Source organism: Solanum lycopersicum, chromosome 5 (assembly GCF_036512215.1).
Source record: "Solanum lycopersicum chromosome 5, SLM_r2.1".
Lineage (NCBI taxonomy): Eukaryota > Viridiplantae > Streptophyta > Magnoliopsida > Solanales > Solanaceae > Solanum > Solanum lycopersicum.
In genome coordinates, this window is record NC_090804.1 from 66496856 (window position 1) to 66514907 (window position 18052).

The window sequence follows — 18052 nt, forward strand, 5'->3', positions numbered from 1 at the left end:
CTTTTTCGGCCTACCTGCACTATCTTGTAGGTCCAACGTTGGTCGACTTCTTTTTCAAGCTTGTATCATGTAGGGCGAAAAGAGATAGAAAATTACTTATAAAATAAGTTCAGGTGGGGTAATAGAACCTTAATATAGTATAAGTGTGTCTCTGAGATTTCGGGCATAGGTTAAGAGAATATTTGTGCATTTTTCCCTATTAAAGTAGGGTATACTAAAGTATCAATATTTTGAATCAAAATAATTCTAATTGTTATTTATATTTAAAGTTTATAAACTTATTACTTATAAAATTATGTGATTAACTTATATTATATTTATCTTAATAAAATGATATTTTTTCAAACTTGAATTGTTGAAATCTTACTTAAAAGATCGGAATGAATTAAAATTTAAAAAAATAAATTAAATAAGAGAGACGCAGGGCATGGCTGCCTTGTAAGGTACATGATCCTGTCGCCTTCTCCCACAAGATTAAATTTAATTAAAAACGAGAAAAAGTATTTTTCAAGAAAAGCGTGAATTTCATGCACCTTAACGCACACTTACAAGGCAAAATGCGGCTGACGCACGAGAAAAACGCACCTTGCTAAATTCAATCTGATTTAGACGACGTTATTTTAAGCAATAAAATATTACTCTTTTGATTGTAAAATTAATTTTATTGCCTTTTAGAAATTTTTAATAAGTTTTTTTTTTTATCTTTTTTACTCCGAACATTCGTATATTTCATCTTTTAAATCATGACATTGATTCTTATTTTTCATTTGTTTCCAAAAGAATATATTGTTTTATTATAAACTTTGTTATGACATTATAACACAAGTATACATTTTCCATTTGTCTTCGTGTTACATACTTCTCAAATTCCTTACCGTAGCCCTAAAATGCCTATTTTATATATATACATATAGAGAGATATATATTTTGTGTTGTTTTTCTTTTTATAATTTATTTAACAAAAAAATCTCTTTTTTCTAAAATACTTTTTAAATTTTGAAGTTTTCTATTTAAAATGTTTAAGACCAATAAAATTTTAAAATACTTTTATTTTATTGACACATATATAGTGAAATAGTCCTTAATATAAATAGTTATATTTGATCAATTTAGTCATTGGACACATGAAAATAGTTTGTAATAATATATAAAAGATAATTATTTTAATTTTTTGGATATCACATAACCTAAATAGTCTTTAATATATGTAAAAGTATTTATTTTATTTGTAAATATTTGTAATAAATAATAATAATGATGCCAAAATCAATAAAAATAACTATTAAATTTAAACTTTGATTTTTCTAGGTATTCCCTTTTTCTTCCTAACGAAACGAAAAGGGCATATCCGTCAAATAAATTATTGTCCGACGCCGGAAAATCTAAATCCAAGTTACAGTACTTCTTCTTCTTCCCATATTTCCATCGCCCTTCTTCCCGTTTTGCCCCTCTGCAGGATCTCGACACCGTCGGCGTCATCTTCCCGGGAAATTCATCAAAATTTGAAATATACAGTTGAATTACAGCTTCTTGTTCTGTATTAATCTAAATTATCGGAGAAAAGTTGTTTGAATTCATTGAATTGACTGAAGAATTTGGGGGATGAGATTTTGTTAAGGGATAGTTATGAGATCATCTATGTCGCCGGACAATTTAAGCAGTGCTCCGTCGACGTCGAGGAGTTCTCCTCCTTCTGCGGCATCTCAAAATGTCAATTGTAAACACAGGTCTAAATATAAACCCTAGTTTTTTTATCTGAATTTTGCAAATTTAGTAGCTTTTCGTATTTGTAGATCTGAAATTTTAGCTTTTTCTCTCTCGTAATGCCTGGAATTCAACTGTGATTGGATGAATTGATCCGAGGCTGTAGATGATGGCTTATTCTCCAAAATGTGTGCTTTTGGATGATCGTAATTACAATATTTCTTTTTTGTAGTTTCAACAACAATAATTACACGTCATTCCGAGCTTGCTGGGGTTGGCTATGTGAGTCATGTCGCTCCATTTATATACCCCTACTAGTGCAATAGGAGTATCTAACAATGCAGATTTATTGTAGAATTTATCTACAGCTGACAAGATTTTAGAATTCCTAGTGTATATTAGAACCCAAGTAGCCTCCAGGATGCTATAGAGGGAACTTTTATATCTGTGAAGTGAAATGACAGTGGAGAAAGAGGTGATCGTAAAGAGTCATCTTAGCACATCAAGGGGGGGAGGGAGGTGCAGAACTGTGATATTGGGGAAATTAGGAGCAGAGACGGTCCATTTACAGTTAACAATATTCCAGCCTAAATCAGACCAACATGTATTGAAGATTCAATCTGCACTGCAGCAATATAGAAGAAGATATTGGCCCATTGATGGTGAAGAGCCCGTATGATGTATGATTGGCCAATGAATATGGAGAACTAAAGCACCCACAAAAGTGGCATATTTTAGTTAGCTGAGAATTTTAGGAACATGCTCAACACATGATAATTCGTGCAAAAGAGGTATTGCATTGTGCAATAGATGTTATTTAGCTTCTGCACTGTTTATTTGCGAAAGAATCTAGGACTCTTTCTGGTGTATATTTGGGATGCTTAGAAGACTAAAGGAAGAACTTGTAAGCTGGGGTAAATGGAGAGTTGGGAAAACCTTCAAAACACTTGGAAGATGATCCCCGTTATGTATTATTTGGAGTATTTGATATCAAACGTGTTTCGATGGAATTGCAACTCCAGTTCATGTTTTAAATTCCAGATGTCTACTCAAATCTTTTTGCTTGGTATAATCACTATAATGCAAACAATTCTGTTCTATTTGTTGATTTTGTAAGTTCATTGAATTTAGACAGGAGTCATAGGAAGCAGAGAAGCTAACAACTCTTTTTACACTGATTTGCATCCACTGGATATTTATTGAATGAAATTCCATTTACCTGATAAAGCAATATGGGAATCCAGCTATTTGTCTGTCAAATCTTGTTTTTGCACCATTACTAATTTCGATAGAGGGGAGGCTTGACATCTAGTGAGTTCTTAAGTTCTTCCGGACAGCACATGTGCTTGGTAGATGGGTGTTTTGGTTATCTATGGAATTAGCATCTCACACTTAGAAATAATATTTCTCTAAGCCACTGCCTCTTTATTGAACCTCCAAAGTCATTTTTGCTGCAAGCCAGTGGTTTGAACCATAAGTCCTTTAACGCTAATGTCACCTGCTCTTTCGTCTGTAGACACCACTCCACAAATTAAATGTCTTATTTTCCTCATCACCCTGCACTGAAAATCTTTACGTGGTTTATCCTTTTTTTGTGCTGCTGCACTGAAAATCTTTTACGTGACCAAGACGTTGAGAGCAATGAACCCATTTTTTACACTGCAAGACAACTATAAATTTGCGGGACATGTTCTTTTGTATTTTGGGGATAAAATTGGTAGTACGTAACTCTACTCTGGGGTTCTTGAGCAGTTCGTGGAGTGTAGGATACAGAGATGGGGAGGAGGATTGGTGGAAGATCATCTGTACTTGCATTTGGTGGAGTGTGCGGAAAGAAAGAAGTTTCAGATATTTTGAAGGCACTAGCAATTCTATCCAGAAAATTTGGATGCATGTCTTAGTTTGTTCTTTTTTTGGTGTAAATAAATATGTGCGGCAAATAGGTGATTTAGTTGACTTAAATTGGCAATATATAAGATTATATGTTTTGGGACAAGTGTTTTTTGTTGTTCTTGGCAAAAATAAAATCTGGACTATCGTAGAAACACATAGAACCCTACCATTGCTTCACCTATCATCAAAATCTTTGTGCTCCTACCACATTCTCGAATCTGAGTATGATGGGTTGGGTGACCATTAATGACTGCAATACTAAAGGATTATGATAGGTTCACCCAAGTCTTGAAGTGTAGGGTAGGTACCCTCGCCGACTTTGTTTTACCGCTAGACGCATCAAATAAATATCTTAGTTCTTGGAATTCAGTCATTCAGAGGGTCGAGAAGAGCTGGTAGGTTGGCAGAAAAGCTACTTCTCAGAGGTAGGGAACGAAGTGCACCATATTGGTTATCCCTACATATTGCATGTCTCTATTTAATTCTCCTTGCAATATTTAATTCTCCTACCTCTGTTACAGGAAAATTGGAAAGACCGCAAAGAAATTTTCTTTGGGGTTCGGCGGATGGGGCAAAGAAGTTCCATTTGGTGCGATGGGAGACTGACATCTCCTAAACAGTGGGAAGGTCTTGGGATTAAAGATTTGAAGGTTTTCAATAAAAATTTGTTAGGGAAATGATTGAGGAGATTTGGGGTTGAGGTACAAGCTTTGTGGAGAGCTTTACAATGAATATATATGGGGTGAAGAACAAATGATATCACTTTGTTGTTCGTGTGTGAAGTATGAAGGAATATTATGAAGGGGTGGGAAGATTTTTATGGCAACATTCATTTAAGGTTGGCGATGGGAGTAGAGCAGCTTTTTGGGGCCATAAATGGTGGGGGGACTAAGTGTTAAAAGGATGACTTTCTGTGTATGTGTAGGGTCTTGGGATTTGATGTTCAGGAGGGATTTTCAAGTTGAGAGATGAATGAGTTTCAAAGGCTGTTTGCTTTACTTCATAAGCACTGTGAGTTATCTAATAGACCTGCTGCTTTGAGTTGGGAGTTGGAGAATACAAAGTTTTCTCTGTTAGTCCTTCTATGAATAACTTTTGTTTAGGGAGGTGCCAAGAAATGTGTATTTTTTCACATGATTTGCTACTAGAAGGCTGATTTTAGCAGTGAAAAAACTAAATGTAAGGTTGTTTGCATTAGTTGGTGTTTTCTTTGCAAGGAAGCCGGTGAGGATTTTTTTCTTTGAGAAAGTTAACTTGTATTATAAACAAAGGAATATTCTAGTAATACTTACATCCAAAAGTTGCGTAAGAAAAAAGGAACTCCTATGGAGGTCATAAGAACTCTAGGATACTAGGAATATCCTCTGCATCTTGAGGATATTCATGTTTATACCAAAAAAAGAAAAGAACCAGACAATTCAGCTTCAAATTCGGCATAGAGCAACTCTTGTTTTTAAAACATCTCTGGTTCCTCTCCATCCATAGACCACCAAATGCTGGCAGGGACAATCTTCCATCTCTCCTGTGTCCTGACTGATTCCCATCTCTGTTCCTGCAAGCTAGAGCTTCTTTGATGTTTCTCGGCATAGTCCAACTGATGCCCCTAAGTTGATGAAAATCTGCCACAACTTCAGTCTCTCTACAATTTAGAAAGAGATGATTTATCGTCTCGACCTCACGTTCACAAAACCAACACCTGGAACAGATTTGCATACCTCTTTTCATGAGGTTGTGTTGAGTGAGCCTGATTGGCTAACAGCCAAGTGAAACATGCTATCTTGAATGGTATCTTGACCTTCCAAATCATCTTCCAAGGCCATCCACCTATATGAGTACCAGGTCTTTGTGAGCTTGTATAAGCTGAGGCAACTGAAAATCTGCCTTGCTTATCTGGATGTAGATCATCTTCTACTACATTGTATCATAGCCACGAGATTATGGTGGGTTTTACTTGGATGATTTGGCATATCTTGGACTATGCCAAGATCAGTGGAAGTGTTTATGTTCAGTTGGAAAGACGGAAGAATAAGAAGAAAGCACAAGGATTGTAGAGTGGCTCCTTTGCATTTTGGAGGGAGAGAAATAAGATAGCTTTTGAAGGGTTGGAGATGAACTTTTCTCAATTGAGTAGTAGTCTTCAATATCTTATTTTCTTTTGGTGCACCCATGTTTCCTGTTTGTATAGAAATTTGAGTGTCATGTAGAGAATCATATTTTGTAGGTTACTCAATTTTTGGTGTACATCTTGTAAACGGCCAAGCTAGCTTGTTTGTTAATGAATTCTTATTTAGTTGATAAATAAAATAGTGAATGATAGTGATATAGTATGAGAAAATCTTTTGGAGGTCTTCAACAACAATGGGTTCCAAAACTTCTCATATATGTGTTAACTCAAGTTGATAGCAACTGTCAATATCTGACTGAAAGGGGTATGAAAGTCGACTTTACAAGAATAGGAGTGACTATCCTAAGCGGGGTAATTGTGTGAGGCTTAGGGAAGCTAAGTTAGGGTAAGCAATTGGTGGAGAGTGTTGTGGCAGAGTTAGCGTCAAGCTGAGGAGAGAAAAAGGGTGATTTGGGACTTGGGCAAATTTAGGAATGTGTTTGTTGGGGCTGGTGCTCTTGAGGTGGGTTCTGGGCCAGGTGGAATACAGGATTCTTCAGTGGGTTTTGGGTTTTATGCGTTGGAAGTGTTTCATGTGGGTTTTGGATCATGAATCTCTGAAGGTCTTTTAGAGGGTGGCATTGGAGCTTTTCTGTTGGAGGAATAGGTCGGTTGAGGTTTAGTAGATGAGGCTTATTATGAGCTAGACCTAATGGTGATTGGGTAGGGGGGTAAATGTGAGTCCCGTCAGGGATAATTCAGATTTTGGAATTTTATAAACCCACTTGGACGAACTGCTGTATTACCCGGTCCAAAAGAGGGAACAGTTAATCGGTTATGTGTTGTTGGGTCCTGCTAACTGGCAGTTTTCAGTTACCAAACATATGTAGTTTCTGGCCACACCGGAATCTGATACTCCTTCCCTCCCAATTTATGCGGCGTTATTTGACTGGGCTCAAAATTTTAGAAAGAAATGAAGATTTTTGAAACTAGTGGCCTAAAAACAAAGTCATATACATTTGTAGGGTTATAAATCATATCATTAAGTTTAATTTAACACAGATTTCTGTAGTAGGAATGTATAATAATAATTATGATATGGTTCCAATATTAGTATCTTACAATAAATAACTAAATATTTAGCCAAGTAAATTTTGTGATCATATGGAATGAATTAGATGGATTTTATCTGTTGCTGATGTGGTTTATTGTTCTACCTGATACAGTAATGTCTTTCAGCTGTTAACAAGGAGGGAGGTAGCTCCTCGAACTAAACGCGCTTCCAGAAAGTTTTGGGGTGAGAATACAAAATGTACTCTTGACTCCTATGGGTTGAAACGCGGAGTGGGAAGTGATGCTAGACAAGGACTAATATCGTGGTAACTTCATTATCTCTTTTTTTTCCTGTAAAGTCTGATAGAATCTGCTCCATCCTTTTCTCTCCATATGTCTCATTAAATTATTGCAGGGTAGAGGCAGAGTCATTGCAACATTTATCAGCTAAATATTGCTCACTGTTGCCTCCTCCGAGGTCTACCATTGCAGCAGCATTCAGTCCTGATGGGAGGACACTTGCTTCTACGCAGTCAGTCTCTCTTCGATTACATAGACATGTATAATCTGTGTTATATTATGCTAGTTTTGTATCTATCTGTTCAATTTGATCGTAGTTGTCTTAATTGTAATTATCTAGCGCTCCCATTTTGCAAACTACCTATTCATTAACCATAGTCCATATGGATATATGCGCAAAATTGTGATGTAGTCATTTGTGAATTCTCCCTCCTTATTGATAAAGTAAGAATGTAAGATACTCTGGCAAGAATTTTACTTGTATTGGTTGGGACTAATCTCAGCAACTTCACTTTTTTAAGTTTACTGACATATTCCCGTGGCGGCAGTGGAGATCACACAGTGAAAATAATTGACTGTCAAACTGGGAAATGCTTAAAGGTTATGAGTGGACACCGCAGGACACCTTGGGTGGTGAGACCATCTTCTTTTTTTTTTTCGCAGAATGTTTTGGAATATCACCTTTCTTCCTGGATATCTTACATTTTGGTTAACATCTGTAGGTTCGTTTCCATCCGTTGTACCCTGAAATACTTGCAAGTGGAAGTTTGGACCACGAAGTTCGTCTGTGGGATGCAAAAACTGCAGAGTGTATAGGATCGCGTGATTTTTGTAATGACCTGTAGCATCTCAATAGTTTAAAGAAAAAACTGTGCACACTTTACTCTTTTTCTTTTGACTGTAACTGGTGAAACATTCATTTCCTACAGATCGTCCCATTGCATCCATTGCATTCCATGCCCAGGGGGAAGTTCTGGCTGTTGCTTCAGGCCACAAGGTAAAAATTTAAACTGAAAACACTCTCTTGGGTGATTTACATTTCATGTTCTGGTAGGGATGCTGATTTTACAATCTATGACAGCTTTACATATGGCACTATAACAGAAGAGGAGAGGCTTCTTCACCATCAATTATACTGAAGACACGGCGGTCTCTTCGTGCTGTCCATTTCCACCCACATGGTGCCCCATTTCTTTTAACAGCTGAGGTATCACTGTGTTTTTTGGTGACTTGGGTGTGAATTGTGATTGTTTTAGATGCCTTCAACCCTTTATTTTGTAGGTCAACGATCTGGACTCATCAGATTCCTCAATGACTCGTGCGACCTCTCCGGGTAACTTGCAGTATCCTCCTCCTACTGTGTATTTGACTGATGCTTATTCCACTTATCAATCTGCTTCAGCAAATGAACTGCCTATCATGTCTCTACCATTCCTGATCTGGCCGTCAATTGCAAGAGGTGATCCTAGAATACCCATGCAGCAGAGTGATATAGATGTGGGATCTGATAATATACAGCAGAGATCAGACACATTGTCATCTGTCCGTCTTCTTACATATTCAACTCCGTCCGTCCAGTATGAACTTTTATTGTCGCCTATTGAGCAAAGTGCATCTCCTACACAAGAAGCTCATACTAGTTCTTCTGTCAGGGAAAACGAAACTGGTACTCAACTTTTAGTTGATCCCATGGAGACTGATGGGCAGCCAGAAGAGAGAAACAATCAGTTTTTCCCTTTTAGTGACCCGGCATACTGGGAATTGCCTTTTTTGCAAGGATGGTTGATTGGTCGAAGCCAAGCTGTTCAACAAACAACTCGTTCAGATCTTGGTGGTGCTACCATCAATCCATCAACTTATGGTGAACTGGAAAATCCTTCTGCTGTTCCCTTGGTAATTTCAAGCAATAGTCATCCAAGGTCCGGAAGATCTGGTTCTCGGCACCGTTCTTCTCGCTCTCGGATGATCCCTGTTGCTGGAGCTGGTGATGGCGCTGCTCCTGTTAATGTTATGCATGATGAGAGTGATTCACAAATTTCTATTGGTCGCATCCAGTCAGAGATAGCTACTTCACTTGCAGCTGCAGCAGCTGCTGAATTACCTTGCACTGTGAAACTCAGGATTTGGCCTTATGATATTAAGGTTCCATGTGCAGCCCTTGATGCTGAAAGATGTCACTTAATAATACCTCATGCCGTACTTTGCAGGTGGGAATGATATGTACTCTTTCGAATCCGTGGCTTGATATTGTTACAACCTATATGGATAAGCTTTTAAAAGACACTGGGATATTAAGCTGTCATGAAGAATCATCTTGAACCTAATATTTCTATTTGAGTAGTTGATTACTAGCCTCTTAGCCCTATACTCCGGAAACTTTTCATGTATTATTTTGATAGTTCCTAATTTGTGTCAGAATGAAAATAGATATGTTGTTAGATGAACTTTTCTGAATGCTTACATTGAGGTAACATTTTCAGTGAAATGGGAGCCCATTTTTCACCATGTGGGCGATTTTTAGCAGCTTGTGTTGCATGTATTCTGCCGAACTTAGACTCTGATCCTGGTTTTCATGGTCATCTTCATCATGATACTATGACAGCTTCGACTTCTCCAACCAGACATCCAGTTGCTGCCCACCAGGTTATGTATGAGCTACGGATATATTCCCTGGAGGAGGAAACGTAATTACCGAATCACAATAGCTTATATTGTGCTTTCTTTTCTGTCTAATTTCTCCCCCAGTCTTTATTTTTATTCCTGTTATGATTGTTGGTTACTTGATACTCTTTGTCATGTGTAGGTTTGGTTCCGTACTTGCAGCTCGAGCAATTAGAGCTGCTCATTGTTTAACTTCAATTCAGGTAAATACTCATTTAGGTTCATGGATTTGTTTTATCAAACTTGTTTTCTAATAGAAAAAGAGCAGTTCTACATGGAATTAAACTCTGCATCTTTTTTCTTTCTTTTTGCCTTTCCTTTTACTAAGGAAATAAAACTCTAGATCTAATAGTTTTTGTTTTAAAACTCACAGAAATGAAAAATAATTAGATCTATATGAAAGAGAGAACTACAGGAAAGGGTTTGGGAAGGGTAGGACGCATGCAAACCTTATTCCTACATTTGTGGGGCTAGGGATGTTGTTTTCGGTAGACCCTCGTCTCAAAAGAGAAGTTGTCAAAGCGGGGTAGCAAGCAAATAAGACATCGCATTATCTTAGCAAGATACAAGGCAAATGAAATAAAAAATAGCAAGACGCATTGGAGAACAAGAAACTACGCGACTACAAATACTACTACCAATAAGAAAGAGAGGAGATGAGGCTAGCCCCTTTTGTCCCACATAAAGTGCAACAACACTCGGCTACCTACTAACCTTTTACCCTAACCTCGACCTCCATGCCTTTCTATATAAGATCGTGTCCTCAGTAAGCTGAAGTTGTGTCTTGTCCTGTCTAATCACTTCCTCAGTTCATCTTTGACCTACCTCTACCTCCCAACTCCTGCTATTGCCAACCTTTTACACCTCCTTACTGGCACATCCACATACCTTCTCTTCACATGTCTGAACCATCTCGATCTCACTTCCCTCATGTTATCTGCCACGGAAGTCACTCCCACCTTTCCCATCATAACTTCGTTCCTAATCTTATCTCTCCTAGTATGTCTGCACATCCATAGCATCCTCATCCCCGCTACATTCATCTTTTGAACTTGGACGTTCTTGACTAGCCAGCACACTGCCCCATACATCATTGTTGGTCTAATTACTATTCTGTAGAAATAATATCATTAAATGAGAGGGCAAAAACATGCCCGTATACAAGAAGTATACCAGAACATTAGAAAGCCTTATAAAAAGACAGCTTTTTATGAACAATCCCAATGATTTATATAAGTATGGACCTCATGGTACACCAAAAAGAAATGAGGAAAAAGAGGATATTCCTCAAATGTACAAAATCTTTCTTCACTTTGTCGAAAGCTCTCCTATTCCTGTCTTTCCATATGATCCACATAATTTCTAAGGGTGCAATGTCCCATGCTCTGCCTCACCTCCTAAAGTCCCAGCTATACCATGTATGTTTCACAGTGCACACCATTGCCTACCCAATATGAAACCGTCTCAGAATATTCCACCATAAGCAACACATATCCGACAATATAAAGTAAATATTCAGATCTCCCAATTCTTTACACATAAAGAACCAACTAACACAATTGATTGTCCTCTTTCTCAACTTTTTTTGCTGTTAGGATCACCCCCTTGTAGTGAAGAAACATACCTTTCTCGGAGCTAATGAGCTTCTCGTAATAAGACATTACGGAAAAGACGCATCCCCCCCCTCAAATCTCCCTAATCATTACAATATACCTTTCATAAGTTGCTTATTTCTTATTTTTGTAAAACTAGTCAATCATAGACAACATTACTTATCCAGAAGGAAAAAGAGATTCAAATATTGATACATAATAGCAAAACTTGTTTTCTTGGAATATGCTTTGTTGCTTACCGATCTGAGACATTGATTGGGGCTCCTCATCTTTTGTAATTGCAGTTTTCTCCAACTTCAGAGCATCTGTTACTTGCTTATGGGCGTCGCCATAGTTCACTACTGAAAAGTGTTGTGATTGATGGAGACACAACTATACCCATTTACACGATTCTTGAGGTGAGAAACATTATGTCGGGCTTAAGCAATTATTTAAGTGTATTGCTACTTTTATAGGTATTTATAGTTGCGTTATGTAAACACTTACTAATTCTTGTTTCTGTTTATGATGCATAATTTTTGCTTTGGTCTAAAATGTTAATGTATTAATTGTCATATTTTCAGTAGCCTATTGACATTTCAAGAAATTAACTTAAAACGATGACCTGGTGTTTCTCAGATAGTGAGATCAGAGAGATATAGTGATATTATTTCTGTCTGATCAACAAAAAACATGAGAGTAGCTTTACAGATCTTCATACATTTATGAAAGATAGAAACCTTAACTAGATCTACTTCAAGTGAAGAATGTTGTGAGGAATTTTATGGTTAGAGAAGCAGGTCTCCGGTATACTCCATCAAAGTGTCCCCTCCCCCCAAAAGTTTACTTACGTTAGTCCTAAGATCTTCTAGTTACATCCAGTCAATAGCATTAGATACATCTTCAGAATTTCCTATCACCACTTGCTTACACCAAATATAGTTAAACCTAGGCAGTTTATATTTATCTTCTGAATATTGTTCTTCTTTCCTTGAAAACATCTCTATTCCTTTCCTTCCAAATTGTCCGCCAAATGCATGTTGGGACAATCCTCCATCTCTCCTCCTTTTTTCCTGCATTTCCATCACTATTTCAGCATTTTAGAAATTATGTGATTCTCCCTGGTTTCATCCAGTTGATCTTCCTCTTGTGGATGAACATCTGCCATAATTGATCCGTCCATTTGCAGTGTAAATGACATGGGTGAACTTCTAAGTCCATTAATTCCATGTCTTCAATGAACTCTGAAAATGACCTGCTGATTCTCCCACATAAGACCCAAGGACCTTGGATTAGACCTCTAGCTGCTTCCCTTTCAAATGTCATTTGGGGTGTAGACTTCCGTTAGGTGCCATTTGAAATCCTGATTTTTGCCAGGGAACCAACATGAAATTGAGTATGCTCCCTCACTACTTACTTCCCCTTCCCATATTCTTTTATCCCCCATAATAAGTATGCCTTCCCTAGTCCCATTAGCTTCTAGTTGCACATAATCTGCCCATCTACTACCCCAAATTTCTTTAATTATGTTTGTAATTTACCCCTCCCTTTTTGTCTCTTGAAGACACACAACATCTGCTTTCCAGATTCTTAACATGTTCCTGATCATACACCTTTTCTTCCCATAATTCAATCCCCTCTCATTCCAGGATACAATGTTTACATTCATTAATACATGATGGCCAAATAGACTCCCCGTTACTTCTAGAGCCATTGCTGTGAAACTAAGAATCTAGTTGTAGGTTCTTTAGTTCCAATTGCTCTTTCTTCTTGCATGTCGACTGTTCACTCTGTTTCCCCTTTGCTTTCTTGCTTATTACTGTCAATCTTCATCAATAATTCGTTCGCCCTATTGTCACATTCTTTCAGGTTAACCCCAAATTCCGAGCTTAGTTTGATTATATGTTGTTGTATCCATTCTGAGGTGCACAGTGTGTTGCTGCCTTCCTCTGGGAATTGGATACCCAGTGGGATAACATCCTCTGCTCCTCCATTTGTATTCTCCTCTGCCAATGGTTGTACCATTATTGCTGTACTTCTCTCCCCCAATTCTTCCTTATTTTTTCCAGGCATGTCTACCATATGTCTCACAACTTCCTGTTCCCCCTTGTCCCTATTCCCAGGCGTAATCTGACTTCGAGCTTTATTTCCTTCGTTTGATTCATTGATATCTCGATGTTAATTATGTCTTCTGAAGGGATTTGTAAAGCTTGGTCTCTAGCCTTTTCCCCAGCAATTGGTTCTAAAAGAACTGGGCGCAAAGTCCTTTTACCTTTTGTCTGCTATACACGCTATATTCTCCCTTCTAAATCTCCAGCCCATTTGCAGAAGAGACCCCTCACTCGAAGACCCCACGTGCCCGTCCACCTTTTCCACTGCTAGTACTTCCTTTACATCTGCAAAAGCTGATCTTGGGTATTAACCCCCTGGCTATTTTCCCTTTTGCTCTCTCATCTCCTCTGAAAATTTCATGTGACCGGAGCTTCACACCATACCGGGATGGTGTAAGTGAAACTATAGCAGGTTATTTCTACTTCTCTGGGAATCTGTTTGCTGTCGCCTTGTACTTTTATTCTAGCCCAATGAAGATGATTTTTGAGAAAGGTCTCCTCCGTCTAGATATAACCTCCACATAGGTTACCGATCTCTTTAAAAACCTTCTGCGACCATATATTCATAGGTAAACCTTGCAGCTGATCCATACCCTATCTCTCCTTACCTCTGATGGCCAGTAGCCAGTTGTTGGTTTCCACCATTCAAGCTCCGATTTCATCTTCTTCCAGATCCTTTGGCCTCTTAAGACATGCTCTACTGCTAGTCCTGATAGTAGTTCAAACATAAAATGCCCGTCGTTCATGGCATACACTTTGACTTCTATCGCCGATTTCCAGGAGTTACAGGCCCATCTTCTTACATCATTCAAGTTAGGATTTTCGTTTGTATGGAACTAGATTCTCCCTACTATGCATCTTTTCAAGAGGTCCTTATCTGATTGTGATTTGCCTCCTGTGATCCCTACTCTGTTTGCTGTGCCCTGTATCTCTGCCCTCTCCGTTGCCTCACCCAGCAATCTTGTGAGTTATATTCCCCCAACCTCCTTTGAATGTAGATTCCGGAGTAAGTATGACTGATTTATGCTAACCTTGTAATGTTATAAAACTGATGTATCTCCCACTCTCATTGTATTTGAGAGTGCAATAGATTTCTGCAAAGTGGTCCTTCATGTTCCACCTCTTAACGGTCCTCCTCTGCACTTTGGAGGCTTCAATAAATACTGCAACTAACCATTTGAGGACTTTAATATGCTAATTTTCGCTCTTCTCATCTGATGTCGGCTGTGTTCCGCCCATTCAAACCACCTCCCAACTTTGTCTTTACATCTCGTAATGTCGTAGGACTTGAAACCTGCGTTACAAAAGATGCTATCCTCCCCTATTGGATGTGTTCCGGTGAGCTTGCCGGATCCACCCATCTGAAACCTAAAATTTAAAACACTTAAAACTAAAAATTGACAGATCTCAATATCTTTGCCTGTGTGTTATTTTTGTTTTATTAAATTTTAGATAAAGACAGCATCCAAATATTCTAAATTTTATTTTGAGTAGAAAGAGACCAAATGAGTGGATAAAGAGCGAAATGAAAGAAAGAGGAAGGTGTTCAAAGTTGATACACACTGTCCTTCTATTCAGTTTCTGGACTATCGATAAAAAAATTTGTAAGGTGCATAGAATTAAGGACACATTAATCCTCTATGTCCTAAGTTGTACGTTTCTGAATCAGGTCTATAGAGTTTCTGATATGGAACTTGTGAGAGTTCTTCCCAGCACGGAGGATGAGGTCAATGTCGCTTGTTTCCATCCTTCGGTTGGTGGTGGCCTTGTCTATGGAACCAAGGTAACCAATATAAACTTTTGATGAGCTTTTATGTTTCTTCTTCCTAAAGATAAATACATTCTTATCTTAAAAAGCTCATCGTGATTAATTTTCCTATAATTTTGCAGGAAGGGAAGTTAAGGATTCTCCAATATGACAATTCGAACAGCCTGGGTCGCACAATTCCCTGTTCTCCTGTCGAGAACATGCTCGAGGTATAATAGTGACTGAATTGAATTTGTAACTACTTCTTCTGAATTAGCTGTTATTAGTCATGATTTTAGTAGGAGTTGTGGCTTTTTTTACCAGCAATTGCCTTTTTAGGCAGAGATGGTCATTTGATATATCAAGCTTTGTTTTTAGATGGTCTAGAATAAGATATATAATTGCCAATTTACTACTTCCTCTATCCAATATGTCACACACTTTCCTTTTTAGTGTGCCCCAAAAAAATGACACTTTTCTATATTTAGCAACAATTTAATTTAAACTTTCTAATTTTCATTGACCATGATTTTTATAGCCTCAAAAAAATTATGGCATGTTTTAGACAACGTTCAAGAGTCTTTTTTCCCCCTTAAACTCCGTGGCTCGGTGACATAAATTGGGGCAGAGGGAGTAATAAAAGGCAAAGTCCCTCATCAGTGGTCCTCAAGCAATAGAAGTTGGCTCCACCATCACCTTCCCCTATGAGCCTTGATAAAATAAGCCAAAGCCATTGATGTTCTTATATGTAAACAACTTTAACTAAGTTGACAATGAATTTGAAGTGAGTTTTTTAGTTTTAGTCTGAGATAACTTACATCTGTTACTTACATCAGTATCTTGTAAATTGAATGCAGGTCCCAACGTATGCTTTAGAAGGCTAGTAACTTGTGATGATAAGAAAAGGTGATAGGTACATTCCATTTGGCAACTAATTTTTCTGTCGTATTTTCCTGCATCCGTACTTTGATAGCTGAGGTTCTATCGGAAACAACCTCCCTGCCCCACAAAGGTAGGGGTATGGCCTGCGTACATCCTACCCTCCTTAAACCCTACTTGTGGGATTACACTCGCTTCTTTCCTGCAAGACCTATTTCTTTTGTGAATGGAAAAATTCAATTGGCATTTTAAGCCAAACTTGGTTACCAGTTGCTGGTTTGAAGTGGGAAATGTTTGAAGTCTGCATCATTACTATCCTTTAGAGTACTGCTGGATGGTGTTTTTGCCATGTTCTTTCGTACTGCCATTGGGTGGGGATTGAGGTTAATGAGTATGCATGAAGATGAGTTTCTATTGCTGATAATGCAGATAAAAAGGGATGATGTCACTATGAACTGGAAGAAAATCCATTTCAATAACAAATGCAGTTATATTTGAAGGTCATGCTAATGATATGAATCACTTTTAACAATGTTGAAGTTTCACCTATTATTCTGCCAAAATTTGAAGCACTCAATGGCTTTTTGATTGAGTTGGTTAAAGTGCATTCAAAGGAATCACCACTTCGCGTGGCTAAGTTAATTGAAATGCCATGAAGATTCGTCTTATTCTGCATTTATTCACTTTATTCCGGACTGCTGCTGTTGGATTTGATGAATTGCATCATTGAGAATAGTGTCTTGTGCCTCATTGTCAGTGAAGGATTGTGCCTTTGTTTTTGTACTTTTAGAGTTCCTCGACTTATTGTTGGTATTTTGAGATTCTAATGAGTATTACTCTATCCAGGGTCTCGTATCATACTAGTCCGCTATGGCCAGCGCCTGCAAAGATGAGTGCTTTTGCCGAGGACATTGAAACCTTGAACCTTAATGCAGTACAGCTACAGCAGTATATTGAAGAGGTTTATACTTGAGCTTGTCTAACTTATAGTCACTACAGATTTAAGACTTATGGAACTTTCAGGGACCGAAAGATTCACAGAACGTCTCGCCTTGGACTACTACCCACGTGACTGCACGAGTGCTCTAGAGTTCTGTTTGATGGAAGGTAAGTGCTGGCGGAATCGAGGGATTGTTTCTACAAATTTTCCTGCAGATGACTTCAAATGTACTATAGGAGTTTGATTTTTATTTATTGGATTTCTTTCGGAAGGAAAAACAAAAAGGAAGAGAAAGATCCCTAACACATATTTGAGTCTTGAAATGCAATAGTAATTTCTATGATTTTCTGATATATATGGTAAGTTTCAGTCACCCTAGCTGAATTGACAACACTAGGGGTGTTTGAATGACCACTTTCTTGTATGCTTTGGTTCTCTTTTCATGAAGATTTTCCAACAATAACAATACGAGGAAGTGGTCTCCAAAATCTGTCAATGTGAATTTATTGTATTAGGTTAAATACGGATGGTCCTACAAAAATTCATAGGTTAATACACATGATAAATCGAAATAAATTTATAAAATATATTTTATGAGGACCTCTGTAATGAGTTGGAGAAGCGGAGGGGGGGGGGGATTACGTATGATCCCAGCATTTTAAGGCAATATTTTTAATACGAGCTAACTCTTAGAAATTATGCGATTTTTTTATTTATTTTCATGTGTATTAGCCCTTAGATTTGGATCCCTTGGAGCACCCATTTAAAAAAAAAAAAACTTTATGAGAACTTCTGTAATGAGTTGGGGGAGAATTACGTATATTTCAACCATTTTAAGCCATATGTTCACATTTAAAAGCTGACATTTAGAAATCATGCGAATTTCGTGGCGCCTCTTTTCTGAATTTTTTTTTATGGGGACATCCGTAAAAAAGTTGCGAGAGCATTATGTATAGTTCCACAATACTTGAGGCATCTTTTTCAATTTATGAGCCAACTTTTAGAAATTACACAACTTTTGCTTTTCATGTGTATTAGCCCATTGATTTGACATCTTGGGGCACCCCA

At 37.8% G+C, this 18052-nt stretch overlaps 1 protein-coding gene across 17 annotated transcripts; it reads left to right on the forward strand.

Moving 5' to 3' along the window:
- Positions 1-842: 842 nt before the first annotated feature.
- LOC101245950 (uncharacterized) lies at positions 843-17337 on the forward strand. Of its 17 annotated transcripts, none has more exons than XR_011221444.1 (17): positions 1219-1727; positions 6928-7080; positions 7170-7286; positions 7603-7687; positions 7777-7885; positions 7984-8051; positions 8136-8261; positions 8336-8387; positions 8457-9261; positions 9535-9738; positions 9858-9918; positions 11613-11726; positions 15088-15201; positions 15309-15395; positions 16023-16078; positions 16891-17005; positions 17068-17337. XR_011221444.1 is itself a non-coding variant. In XM_069298429.1 (16 exons), exons 1-15 carry the CDS (start codon positions 1627-1629, stop codon positions 16047-16049), a joined length of 2217 nt encoding a protein of 738 aa, XP_069154530.1. In that variant the 5' UTR covers positions 1219-1626; the 3' UTR covers positions 16050-16071; positions 16891-17337. The 17 variants fall into 17 exon arrangements, 8 of the variants coding, with proteins under 8 accessions (XP_069154529.1, XP_004239901.1, XP_069154530.1 ...); XR_011221446.1 differs by having other exon boundaries at positions 1272-1727; positions 8336-8631; positions 8707-9261; positions 16023-16071; XR_011221445.1 differs by having other exon boundaries at positions 1272-1727; positions 16023-16071.
- The last annotated feature ends 715 nt before the right edge of the window (positions 17338-18052 follow it).

What these genes read in the sequence shown, in the direction of transcription:
- LOC101245950 (XM_069298428.1), top strand. Translation starts at nt 1,627, where the DNA reads ATGAGATCATCTATGTCGCCGGACAATTTAAGCAGTGCTCCGTCGACG. An exon ending in CATTTCTTTTAACAGCTGAG is followed by an intron (nt 8,262 to 8,335) that starts GTATCACTGTGT and finishes TTTATTTTGTAG; the next exon opens with GTCAACGATCTGGACTCATC. An exon ending in CCTCATGCCGTACTTTGCAG is followed by an intron (nt 9,262 to 9,534) that starts GTGGGAATGATA and finishes TAACATTTTCAG; the next exon opens with TGAAATGGGAGCCCATTTTT.